Source organism: Hypanus sabinus, chromosome 5 (genome assembly GCF_030144855.1).
Source record: "Hypanus sabinus isolate sHypSab1 chromosome 5, sHypSab1.hap1, whole genome shotgun sequence".
Taxonomy (NCBI): Eukaryota; Metazoa; Chordata; class Chondrichthyes; order Myliobatiformes; family Dasyatidae; genus Hypanus; species Hypanus sabinus.
Genome location: NC_082710.1, coordinates 51,574,666 through 51,587,416, shown reverse-complemented (window position 1 = coordinate 51,587,416; position 12,751 = coordinate 51,574,666). Strand labels below are relative to the sequence as shown.

General features: G+C 39.3%; 1 protein-coding gene across 1 annotated transcript in view; it reads right to left on the bottom strand.

Annotated features, from left to right (window-relative positions):
- LOC132394149 (fibrillin-2-like) overlaps positions 1–12,751 on the bottom strand; it is a 309,064-nt gene that overhangs the window by 284,084 nt on the left and 12,229 nt on the right. Inside the window, exon 6 of the mRNA XM_059969944.1 lies at positions 8,912–9,007. Within this exon, the coding sequence (XP_059825927.1) occupies positions 8,912–9,007 (96 nt within the window). The remainder of the gene's footprint in view (positions 1–8,911; positions 9,008–12,751) is intronic.

Sequence of the window (12,751 nt, the reverse complement as noted above, 5' to 3'; positions counted from 1 at the left end):
CCCTCTCCAATGCCAGCAAATCCTCTCTTTGGTATTTGACCTAAAACTGCTCGCAATACTCTAAATGTGGTTTGAGCAATCTCTTATAAAGACTTGACAATTCTAGTTCTCTAGAAATGATAACTAGCAATGCAACTGCCTTCTTTCCTATTGACTCAACCTACAAGGGAGTTAAGGGAATCCAGCTCTCGAAGAACCCAAGTCCCAGAAATTTGCTCCTCATTTAGAAAACTGTGTATGCCTTTAATTCTTTCTACCAAAGAGTATGACCATAAACCTCCCTGCACTGCATTCCAGCTGCTACTTCTTTGTCCATTCTGTCCATGTGATCTGGACACTTCCTCCTTCTACCTGCCCTTCCACTTAGATCTACATCATCTGCAGATTTGGCCACAAAGCTATCAATTCTGTTATCCAGATCATTAACATCTAAATGTGAAAAGTAGCAGACCTAACACTAACCTCTGCAGAACAGCACTAGTTAGGGGCAGACAACAGAAGAGGCTGCTTTATTCCCACTCTTTGCCTCCTGCCAGTCAGCCAATCTTCTGTCCATGCTATTACCTTTCCTCTAATACCATGGGCTCTTAACATGTTTAGCAGCCTCAAGTGTGAAACTTTGTAAAAGGCCTTCTGAAAATCCACGCAAACAACATTCATTGATTCTCCTTTGTCTATCCTATCTGTTATTTCCTCAAAGACTTCCAACAGATTTGTCAGATGAGATTTCCTCTTAGGAAAACATGCTGAATTCAACCTTCTTGAATTGTGTGCCACCAAGTACCCCGAATTGTCCTCCTTGATAATGGACTGTAACATCTTGTCTACTACGGAGGTCAGGCTAACTGGCCTGTAATTTCCAGTCTTTTAGTTCCCTCACTTTTTAGTGTAGAAGAATGTTTGTCATTTTCCAGTTCTCCAGAACTTTTCTGGAATCTATTGATTCTTGAAAGATGACTACCCATGTCCCAAAATCCCTTCAGCTACCTCTTTCTGAATCCTAGGATGGAATCCATCTGATCCAGGTAACTTATCTGCCTTCAGACCTTTCAACTTCCCGAGCACCTACACTTGCTTCTGCCCCCGACACTAACTTCTGGCACGCTACCAGTATCATCCACTGGCTCAAAATAATTATTCTGCTCATCCGTTTTTTTCTGTTACCCATTACTACCCATTCAGCATAAATTTTCCAGTGGTCCAATGTCCACTTTTGCCTGTCTTTTATTCTATACACATCTGAAAAAACATCTTATATTATTGGTTACTTTATTTTCATTTTTTCTCTCATTGCTTTTTGATTGCTTTTTAATTAAAAAACTTCCCACTAATTTTGCTAAACCATTTTCCTTTGTTTTTTTAAAGCACTTCTTGTTTTTACACTGTGGTTTTTTCAGCCACAATTGCCTCAACCTCCCTTTAGAATGCAGCTTTCTTCAGATGAATCAATCCTGAATCTTATTGATGCACCATCAATAACTCTCTGAGAAGTGAGGCGAGATAAAGGCTTTAATTGACTGGAAGAAAGAACAAGCAGCAATTGACCACCATGCTACATCCTGGAGACTGAGAGGCTGGGCTCAGGCCCCAATCGCCTTTATACCGGGGTCTGTGGGAGGAGCCACAGGAGCAGTCAGCAGTGGGGGCATGTCCAGACAGATATATGTAGTTCACCACACTTACAAATTACTCCCAGAAATTCCAGCTATTGCTGCTTTACTAACTTCCTTATTAGTGTCCCCTTCCAATCAATTTGACCAGCTATTCTACACACACACACACACACACACACACACACACAAACAATGCTGGAGGAACTGAGCAGGTCAGGCAGCAGCCATGGAAATGAATGGAAAGTCAACATTTTAGGCAGAGCCCTTCTTCAGGACTGAGAAGGAAGCTGGAAGGTGCCAGAATAAAAAGTTGTTTGATGAAGCCAGGTGGGTGGGAAAGGTCAAGAGCTAGAGAAGAAGGAATCTGATAGGAGAGTGGACCATAGGATAAAGGGAAGAGGGGGAACCCACAGGGAATAGAGAGGCGATGCCTCAAAAAAGCACTACATATTTAAAGATAAATTTCTTATTGTAATTTATAGTTCTTTATTATGTATTGAACTGTACTTCTGCCACAAAACAACAAATTTCATGACATATGCCAGTGATATTAAACTTGATTCTGAACTGCTAAGTGCCCATATGCAGGAAACTCTGGAAATATAAATTGAACCTATAATTTTTGCTAGCAGATAATAATAGCTCAAGGTGTCTGACCTGCTGTATACCTGTAAAATAGCAGACCCATGTCTGAAAGTTGAAAGGAGACAAAGAGGTTCATTAATTAATGTTGTCAATGCAGTATTCTGCAGGATGTATTCAAATATGAATGTTTTGAATATACAGTAAATTAATATTTCTCATTAGTATTCTGTTTCTTTAAACCCAAAATGGAAGAGTATCCCAAAGACATTCAGCTTTCAGCTGAAGAGCCTAATGATAATTATTATAAATTATTAAGACTGGCATTTCACTTAGAAATTTATCTGTTCCCAAACAGAAACTTTAAATTGTTGGTACATACTGCATTTATGCTTCTTAAAATGGTACATTCAGATCACAATTAAAAATCTCAAATTGCTGTTAAATAACAAAGCAGCTTTATTTTCTCAAACATTTTTGTAGGAAATGGTGTAGCCTACTAAAACTGAATTATGCAGAGTTGTCAACATCTATCCTTGCACCACTGAAAACATATCTCCAGCTCTGAAAATAAAATGCACATACTTAATACTATTACGAGTGGTGTTATCCACAGAATGGTTGAGAGGGAAGGGACATTTCAGTTTAGGAGATCCATAGCAGATACTTTATAACTAGAAGGATAGGATGCCTGAAGCCATCTAGAGCTACAGCCAGGCATGCTGAGCAGAAAGTGCTGGTACATCTAGTCTCCAGGGGTGGAACCTATTAGATCATGAGCACTGCAGAAAGGAGTATCATTACCTCACAGCTTTTGTGAAGGTGCGAACGCCAGACCCCAAGTTCACCAGAGGGATGCACTAATTTCAGCTTGCAGTACCGTGACAACCCAGTCACCACATTTAACTCCACTACAAGGACAGAAGTCCTCAATGTAAAACATTACCTGTTTCTCTCTCCACAGAGGCAGTTTTACAAATTCTTACTTGATTTAACAATTGATAACGACAGGCTCACTTTGGAAAAATATCACTGAATTTCAATCAGCAATATGTGAGCCACACAAGGAAACTGCCTAGTCAAAATTTCAGTGATGCAAAAATTCATGGGATAAAAGCATTGTTGAAGTTCATACTGGAAGATGTTAATTTCCATTCATAAAGCTCTGCAATAAGCAGCACTACATTATGGAATTTCCAAGCCATGCTGTGGAGATACCACTTGTATATTAATCAGTAGCCAAGCATTAGACACATTTTATTTACTCTTGTGACAACATATCGTTTTCAAGCTTATCAGTTAAATTTGGTGTAACACTGCAGCTGTATGTGCAAAAAAACTTTTTCATCCAGTGAAATATTGAAAAATGGAATTTCCTGGGACTCAGGCCGTGTGCATTGGACAAGAGCTTTCTTTCCCTTTTTAAAAAAGCACAAAACTGACAAAAACTCAAGTGATTTGCTGGTCTCTAAAAGTTCAAAATACATGCAAACTTGAAATTTAACTTCGGTTCTGTGCTTCTCTATAGTTTAAAATCAGAAGCAATAAAACAGCTGGAGACACATCTGGAGCACAGTGTGGTAAGGATGAGCAAATGGATTAGGGAACATTTGCCCCTCTGAAGGTTATACGCTTTGATGTGGTTTCTTTGAGTAATACACACTGCTGTTATCATTTTGCTTGCTGTAGTCTTCATCTGTTCTGAATAACTACAATAAAGTTGCCATCTGCTGTCTTCACAATCCAGGAGCAGCACCAGGAATAATGCCAAATTATATCTTCAGTAAAATGACAGCTTTCTCTAGGTGTCATTGACAAACTAGCTCATTACTGCTTTATGAAAACATCCTATTTTCTTCTTTTTCCCCCTGACAAAAGCAACTCCTGCGAAAAACTGAAGTTTAGGAACTAGTTTTGAAACAAAAACCAAGGAAACATGAAAGAAATTAGATCAAAGCACTTGTATGTTTCCTTTTAAAAATCAAATCAAAGGCAACCTACTTTTTAATTCCTAGTTTAGGGCTAGTCTTGCAATCATGTGCCTTCAGCTGTGGAATCTGGTGTTTAGACCACACCTTCACCATTTACATCATCAGGGAGTATTTGACTTTTTTTGTGGAAAAATATCCTTAGTAGCAATCACAACATAATGTATACAACAAGCTGTAAATTAACAGCACCAGGAGTTTATGTATCAGATTGATCCAGCTGGCTAAACTCAAATCAGAAAGTTCTGAGCTCAAGTCAACTGGGGCTTGAACATATATTCAAGGCCAATACTTTGTTCATCATTTAAAGAAAACAGAATTGTTAAGAGGTACACACACACAAAAAGCTGGAGGAACTCAGCAGGCCAGGCAACATCTATGGAAAAAAGAACAGTCAACATTTCAGGCCAAAACCCCTTGGCAGGATTGTTAGAGGTGATGTTTTTGGGAGAGTCTTTAATCCAAGCCTCTGAATTTGCACCACTAAAAATAGATCAGCTCATCTGGTCATCTGTTTGATACCAGAAAAACCTTCCTGCATACAAACAAGTTGCTGTTTTTTGCTCTTGTAGTAACTGACTATAGTAAGATCTGACTGCAGAACATTTTGGGGCCATCCGGAGATCTGAAAAGATACCAAATAAATAGAAGTAGTTTCTTTAACTAGAGGAGGTGTAAAAGAACTCAAACAAGCCTTCCAAGCTCACAAGATAACGGGCTGAACCATGATTGATTGCCGGCCCAAAGTGAACAGCAAAGACCAGTCAAAACATTTTGAAATTCTCTGCACATACAGGCAAAAGTCAGACTGATGTGCTGGTTATTAATGAGATGTTGATAGAGCTAACTTCCAACTATGCCACTGGGCTCAATCTGGAGTCCAGCATCAGAAAGTTGAGAGCGGAGCCAAGCAGATGCAGCTCTGACCTTTTGCTCGACACCGTGAAGGACAAGCACAAGAATGGTGGTTCCAGCTAAACCTTTGACTAGAGGTAAATAGTAGTCTTATGTTATTTTAAATACTTTTTAATTACTTTGTTTTAGCATTTTGTTTTCTTATTTACATCAGTAGAATAGTTTCTATAGTCTCAGGGATATTTAAAAATGCTTACAATGCTTTGACAGACAGAGGTGGGAGAATTATGATACCCAAACCATACTTGCTGTTTGGACCCCATTCTCTGTGCTGCTCTTCATTCATTAGAGGCTGGGACACCTGGTGCCTGATGCAAGACCTACTGTAAGTCTTGCAGCAAATGTTGTGAAATATACAGACCCCAGAAGTCACTAGATCAAGTGATCCAATCCTCCTCACATAGGTTGACAAGGACAAAACGTGTAGGTGATATGCGAGTATGGAAGGCATTTATGGAAGGGCCATGAGCAAGTTTTCCACCCATCCCAAAAGAAAGATGCAGTAGAGGATGCTGTCCCTCCATCTGGATACTTATTTTGTTTTAAATCAGGTATGTTCCATTCCCTTTAGGGCTGTCATAGGAAGGAAAGCTTGAGAGCAGTCCACAGATTTCTAATCTACTCCACGGGTTTAGTGCTGTAGGTGCGGCTTACGGAAGACTATCACGAGAGTGAAAAGGCAAATCTGCATCAAGCTCCAGACACAGTCTGACACACAATAACAGTGAAAGGGTTTGCACGCTAATATTTCCTACAAAGCAGAGCCAAACAGCATAATTGGCAGTGATATTTCACTCCCTGATGAGCTCAATGTTTTTTTATGCATGCTTTGAAAGGGAGAATAACACCTCACCTGTGCAAATCCCCACAGCACCGAGTGATGCTTTGATCTCTGTATCACAGGCCAATGTCAGTACATCTATCAAGAGGGTGAACCTACACAAGGCATCAGGCCCAAGGGTCATTCTGGCCAAATACTGAAAACCTGTGTTGACCAATTGCTGGAAATTTTAAGGACATCTGCAACCTGTCATTGTTGAGGTCTGAAGTTACCACTGCTTCAAAAAGAGCAACAAATATACTGTGCCCAAGAAAAGTAGCGTGAGCTGCCTCAGTAAGCATTGCCTCAAGTCACCATCATGCATCAGGAGGTTGGCTATGGCTATAAATTACTCCTAAGAAAAAAAATTGCCCTTGCTGCAAATTGTCTAGAGTCACAACACATATACAGGTAGTCCCCGAGTTACGAACATCCAACTTACAGACAACTCGTACTTACGAACCGAGGAAGGAGAACGCTGTCCGCCATTTTACGTCAGATCGCAACGCCGTCCGCCATTTTAAGTCGTTGCTGTTGACACTGCGTTGAGTGTTTAACTTTGTATTTGGCTTAAATTTTTCTTAGTAAGATTCACCCTGACCATGCCCCCCCCCCCCCGCCCCCGTTCCAGTCGGCTGGTGGCACTGTGAGATCAGCACTGGGCTCGAACGGCGGTTTCCGAGTTCAATCCAGTGACAGACCGCTCCTGTGCCAGGTTGATGTCGAGCTCGCAACTCGACCTTGTTTAAAAAAAACAGTGCCACCTCCAGTTTAAATTCCTACGCGGAATATTGTGGAGGATCAAATACCCAAACCCAGCACAGCCCCCACTTGTCCCATTTAGCTTGTCTCAGTGCGGTGGTCCTTAGTACCCAGCGGACCTTGTGACCCACTGCCCTCAGTGTTTCTGTTCCATTGATGGGAAGCAATCGCGATTGAAAATAAAGTGGAAATAATAAAGCGTTTGGAAAGAGGTGAAACGCCATCGGTCATTGGAAAAGCGTTAGGCTAGTCGGTCAAAGATCAGAACAATTTTAAAGGATAAAGAGAGAATAATGGAGCATGTGAATGTCCTGCCCCGATGAAAGCTACAATTATTACTAAGCAACGCAGTGGTTTAATTATTGAAATAGATATGTTTCTTAAGTGTTTTATATGCATAGAAAGGTAAAATATATACTATATACTAAGACCAAAGTTTGACTACCTGACGCTAAATAATACCGGATGTACTTGTTCCGACTTATGTACAAATCCGACTTAAAGACAGACCCAGGAACGGAACTCGTATGTAACCCAGGGACTGCCTGTATAGCAGGTGCAATCTCACTGGCTCTCTGCTCTGCTTTGGAGCACCTATACAACTGGAAAATATATATATAAAGCTGCTGTTTAATCAATTACAGCTTGGTACTTAACACCATCATCCCCTCAGTTCTAATCACCAGGCTTTAAAACCCAGCCTGTACCACCTCCTGTAAATGATACTCAACTTCCTTATCAGGATACCACAGCCAATGCAGATTGGTAATAACATCTGCTCCTTGCACACAATCAACACAGGCACACATTCAGGATGCGTGCTTAGACCATTGTTATAACTCTCCCTACACTCACGACTGCTCAAATGTCATCTATAAATTTGCCCATGACACTAGTTTTTGGTAAAATAGCAGATGGTGCTGAGCTGGTGTACAGGAAAAAGACAGATTGCTGATTGAGTGTTGTTTCAGTAACAAACTCACACTCAATGTGAGCAAGTTGAAGGAATTGATTAGATTGTGCAAGGCTCCCATGACAATATATTTTACTGTACTCCTTTAGAAGTGACTATTTTCCAAATTACATGCTCCTGATAGAGAGCCATGTCCTCTGCAGCAATTACTTATGACATGTAACTATCAAATATTCACATTAATTCAGCTGTCAAATTTCTGAAATAAAAAAAATCACTAAAATTAAAAGCAATTTACAAGTCTCTGTCTGTATCGCAACTTATTTTGAAAATGACAACTCTAAGTTATTTGACCAGAGAAAAGACAGAAATGTCAGAGAGACAGCACAAGGCAGAGATGGTGCACAGCATGCACCACACTGCGTCAGAGCTCAGCAACTGTCAGAAAAAGGAAAAAAAAATGGCAAGTTTGGTGGGAGACATACTGAGGTTCCATAGACCCTGTCCAGCCCACCAGCAACCTAGTGAATATTCTCCGAGGAAATGGATAGATCTTAATGTTGGAACTAGACTGCCCTAAACCAAGTAATGTGAAGCAACCTTCTTCACCAGCAACAGTGCTCAATATTATTCCAGTTACTCACTTGTTTTTTGTTACTGAAGTTATAAGTCTTTAATATAGTTTAGGTAGATCATCCTCCAACTTCACAAGAATTTGTCTACTGATCTTTATACCAGACAAAGTCAATATTTCCTTTCTGCATCTCTGTATGTCACATCTGACAGACAGCTTGAAGTTCACCCTATAGTTTAGGGAGAATCTTGGGAATTTAATTAGAACTATGTTTAGTCGATGCTGGACCTAGACACTTTTGTAAACAAAAAAATCAATTCAAAAATATCATTCTGACAGAAACCAAGCTGAAAAGATATTTGGCATTTTGGTTTAAATGCCAAATGCCTTGGTTATTCAAACACTGACATTGGTTTCTTCTGAAAAGAGTTAGTCATGAAATAGCTTCATTTTAATACCAACTATAATGCTTCCTTTTAATTTTCCAATCGAAGAAATAATGCTAGAAGAGCTTGCTGTTTTCATACATTCAGTATATAGTGGTATCATACTTCTAAGCTGGACAGTAGTTAATCATTACAAAGCACTGTAACAAGTAGCATAATATGCTCTTGGTAACTTCCATGGCAAACGCCTTTAATTTTTTTCCTCTCATCTTTGCTTTATCAGAAACTCAGTACACCCTTCAACTCCTCCTATGTTTACTGAATCTATCTGAAGAAATCAAAGAAGACTTGTTCTTACCTCTCTCACACTGGGGACCAGTAAATCCATACACACAGGCACAACGATTAGGTCCAATACAACGACCACCATTCTGGCAACCATTTTCACAGACAGCTGTAACATGGAGAAATTGTAAAGTTTTACAACTGTCAACACATTCAGATTCCCAAGTGTTGGTGAAGAATAGTAAAATGTGCTCAAATGAAATACTAAGTATCACAAGGGAATATTTGCGGAAGCACTCAATGGCTTTGACAGATGTCCACCTGCACTGTAAGCTCTTCATGAAACTGTCATACAAAAGTTAATTAACTCAGAATGCATTTTTTTGAATAACCATACTGTGCAATGTGTAATGGTCAAGAGTTAATGAACTTCCACTCGAATAGATCTACAACACAGTTTTCATGCCTAACAAAGGATTGCCATGTAACATTGGGAAAAAATCAGGGTAGGTGAATTGGAATTCAATTTAAATCTGCAAAAAGCAATACAAAAATCTCAGCTCTAGCGACAATATTTTAAAATTTCTATGAAAGTAGCAAAGTAAACTATATCAGCAGCTTCCACCAGCCTTCTTCACATCTCTTGAAAAATTTCTTAAATATCTGACTCTGATGTCCCTCAGAAACACAGTTCCAAGCAGTACAAACAGAATTTCATTGGAAATACAGATAAGTCCAGAGTTTTTAACAGCTCTCCTGTATGAAGGAAGCTTTACAGGTATGAAGAAGTACAGAAGTACATGAGAGAAATAGTGGAAGTTGGTCTATATTGCTAGAGTCATAGAGGACTACAGCAAGAAACAGGCCCTTTGGCCCATCTAGTCCATGCAAAACTATTCTGCCTCGTCCCATCAACCTGTACCTAGGCAATACCCCTCCCGTCCATGTTCTTAATCCAGATTTCTCTTAAATGTTGAAATTAATCCTACACTCACTATTTCTGCTGGCAGTTCATTCCACACTTTCACCACCCTGAGGGTGGCAGCTTTCCATGATTTCCCCTTAAACAATTCACCTTTCACCCTTATTCCATGAAATCTAGCTCTAGTCTCACACAACTTCAGAGGAAAAGCCTGCTTGCATATACCCTACCTATACACTTCATGACTTTGTATACCTCTTCCTCATTCTCTTACACTCCATGGAATAAAATTCTACCCTTTTAAACCTGACCTACAACTTAAATCTTCATGACTCAGCAACATACTTGTAAATTTTCCTCAGTGCTATTTCAATATTATTCACATCTTTCCTGTAGGTTGGTGACCAGAACTGCACCCAATACTGCAAATTAGGCTTCACTAACAACTTATACAACTTCCACATGCATCTCAATGCTTTGATTTATGAAGGCCAGTGTGCCATAAGCTCTCTTTATGACCCTATCTACCTGTGACACAACTTTCAAGGAAGTACGGATCTGTATTCCAAGATCTGTCTGTTCTACCACAACCCTTTGTGCCCTACCATTCACTGTGCAAGTTCAGCCTTGGTTTATCCTCCCAAAGTGCAACACCTAACCCTTGTCTACATTAAATTCCATCTGCCATCTTTTAGCCCATTTTTCCAGCTGGTCTAGATCCCACTGCAAGGTTTGATAGCCTTCCTTCCTGTTCACTACACCCCCAATCTTGGTGTCATCTGGAAATATGCTACAGAGGTGGTAATGTGGAACAAAGAAATGGCAGACAATTTAAGCATTTTGCGCCAGTCATCACTGTTGAAGACACTAGCTGCATGCCAGAGATTTGACTTTGTCAGAGGGCAGAAGTGAGTGGTGTCACTATTATTAAGGAGAAGATGCTTAGGAAGTAGAGAGGTCTGAACATAGATAAGTCATCTGGACCAGATGGACTATACCCCAGGATTGTAGAAGCGGTAACTGAAGAGATTATGGAGGAATTACTAGAGATCTTTCAAGAATCACTAGATTCTGGATGGTTCCTGAGGACTAGACAATTGCCAATATCATTCCACTCTTTAAGGAGGGAGGGAGGCAAAATACATTAAATTACAGGCCTTCCAGCCTGAATTTCAGTAATTGTCAAGATTTAAGAGTCCATCATTAAGGGTGAAGTTTTGGGGTACTTGGAGGTACACAACAAAATGGGCCAAAGTCAGCATGGTTTCCTTAAGGGCATATCATGCCTGACCAATCTGTTGGAATTCTTTGAAGACACAACAAGTAATATAGACAAAAGAGAGTCAATAGAATTATGTTGTTTACTTGGATCTTCAGATGTCCTTTGACAAGTTTCCACACGAGGTGGCTAAACAAGTTAAGGGCCCATGGTATTACAGGAAAGATACAAGAATGGACGGAAGATTGGTTGACTGGCAGAAGGAAAAAAAGTGGGAACAAAGTGGACCTTTTCTGGTTGGCTGCCAGTGACTAGAGGCATTCTGCAGGGGTTAGTGTTAGGTCCATTTCTTTTTACATTACATGTTGATAAACTTGTGCAAGAAGACTGAATATATGGTTGTCACAAAGAAACACAAATGTGAACCGAAAGTGGATAATGAAACAATTAAGCTGACATGGAAGCTTAGTTACTTAGGGAGCTCAATAAAATCTGACAGCATGGATAATGTTGAAATTAGAAGGATTTGGATTGCTAAATGTACGTTTGAGCAAGATACTAAAAAAATAACAATTCCTATGGGTACAAAGGTCAGTGCTGCAGTGCTACGTTCATTCCATGTTAACACATGGAAGCATATGGTGAACAATATTAAAGCAAAATGAGGGAAAACTCAAAGCTACAGAAATATGATTTTTGAGAATAATATAAATGTCGTGGAAGGACAAAGCAGCAAATGGAAAAAGTATTGAAATAAGTATTATCAATTAGGAAATGGTATCTGGAATTTCTGGAGTATGTACTGAGGAAAGAGAAGCTCGAACATCTTGCAGTGGGGAGAAAATGACACAATTCACATAAACAAATAAACAAAGCATAGCTTGAAACAGAACTCCCCACGGCAAGATTTATAGCATAAAAATGTCAACCCAAGAATTTAAGATTGAAAATCATCTATCCTGATTTACTCATCTGTGATCTTCCGTCAATTTAAATTCATGGATATGAAACTACATAAGGAAAATGGCTCACTGATGTCTGCAGTAAAATTCCCCATAAACAAAGCTCCTAGCCATTTGAAAATTTATCTGGTGACATCATGAAGGGAAAGGAAAACTAGTCCTAATATCTGCTGTTCTTGCCCAATTCCTGAACGCTAAAAATCTCAAAAGGTTCTCAGATCAAATTTGTCTTGATTTTATCCCCCCATATTTCTCCATGTATAAAAGTACCTTAATTTTACTTTTGTGCAACAAAACAATTCCTACACAAGGCCGTTACTTTCAAAGAGTAACTACTTTAAATTTAGTTATTGTAATATTCATGGAGAGCCACATACAGAATTCTTAGACTCGTGATAGACTGGTGCTATTTCCCATCTTTTATCAATGCTCTACAGTGATGATTAAATTTCAAGAACAAGGCTTCCTATAGGACAGTAATCCAGCATCATCCCACCAAACAACATCCCAGGTCCATCAACTGATAAAAATAGTCACTGATTTTTGAATGTTTTTGAGAGTTTCCTTGGTTTTACAAATACTTAAAAATACATGTGAAGAACACTGGCATTAATAACATGCAAATTAAAAATGATTATTTTGAAAGCAATTTAAAACACTAAAAGATATAATAAACTAATATGTTTGCCATACTTCAACTTATTCAAAATAAACAAACATTAGAAATGCATCTCTCTTTCAAAGTAATTTCTTTCCTTTGAAACTTATGGAGCTGGTGGGATTCAGAAAACAGATTTCCCAGCACAGTTA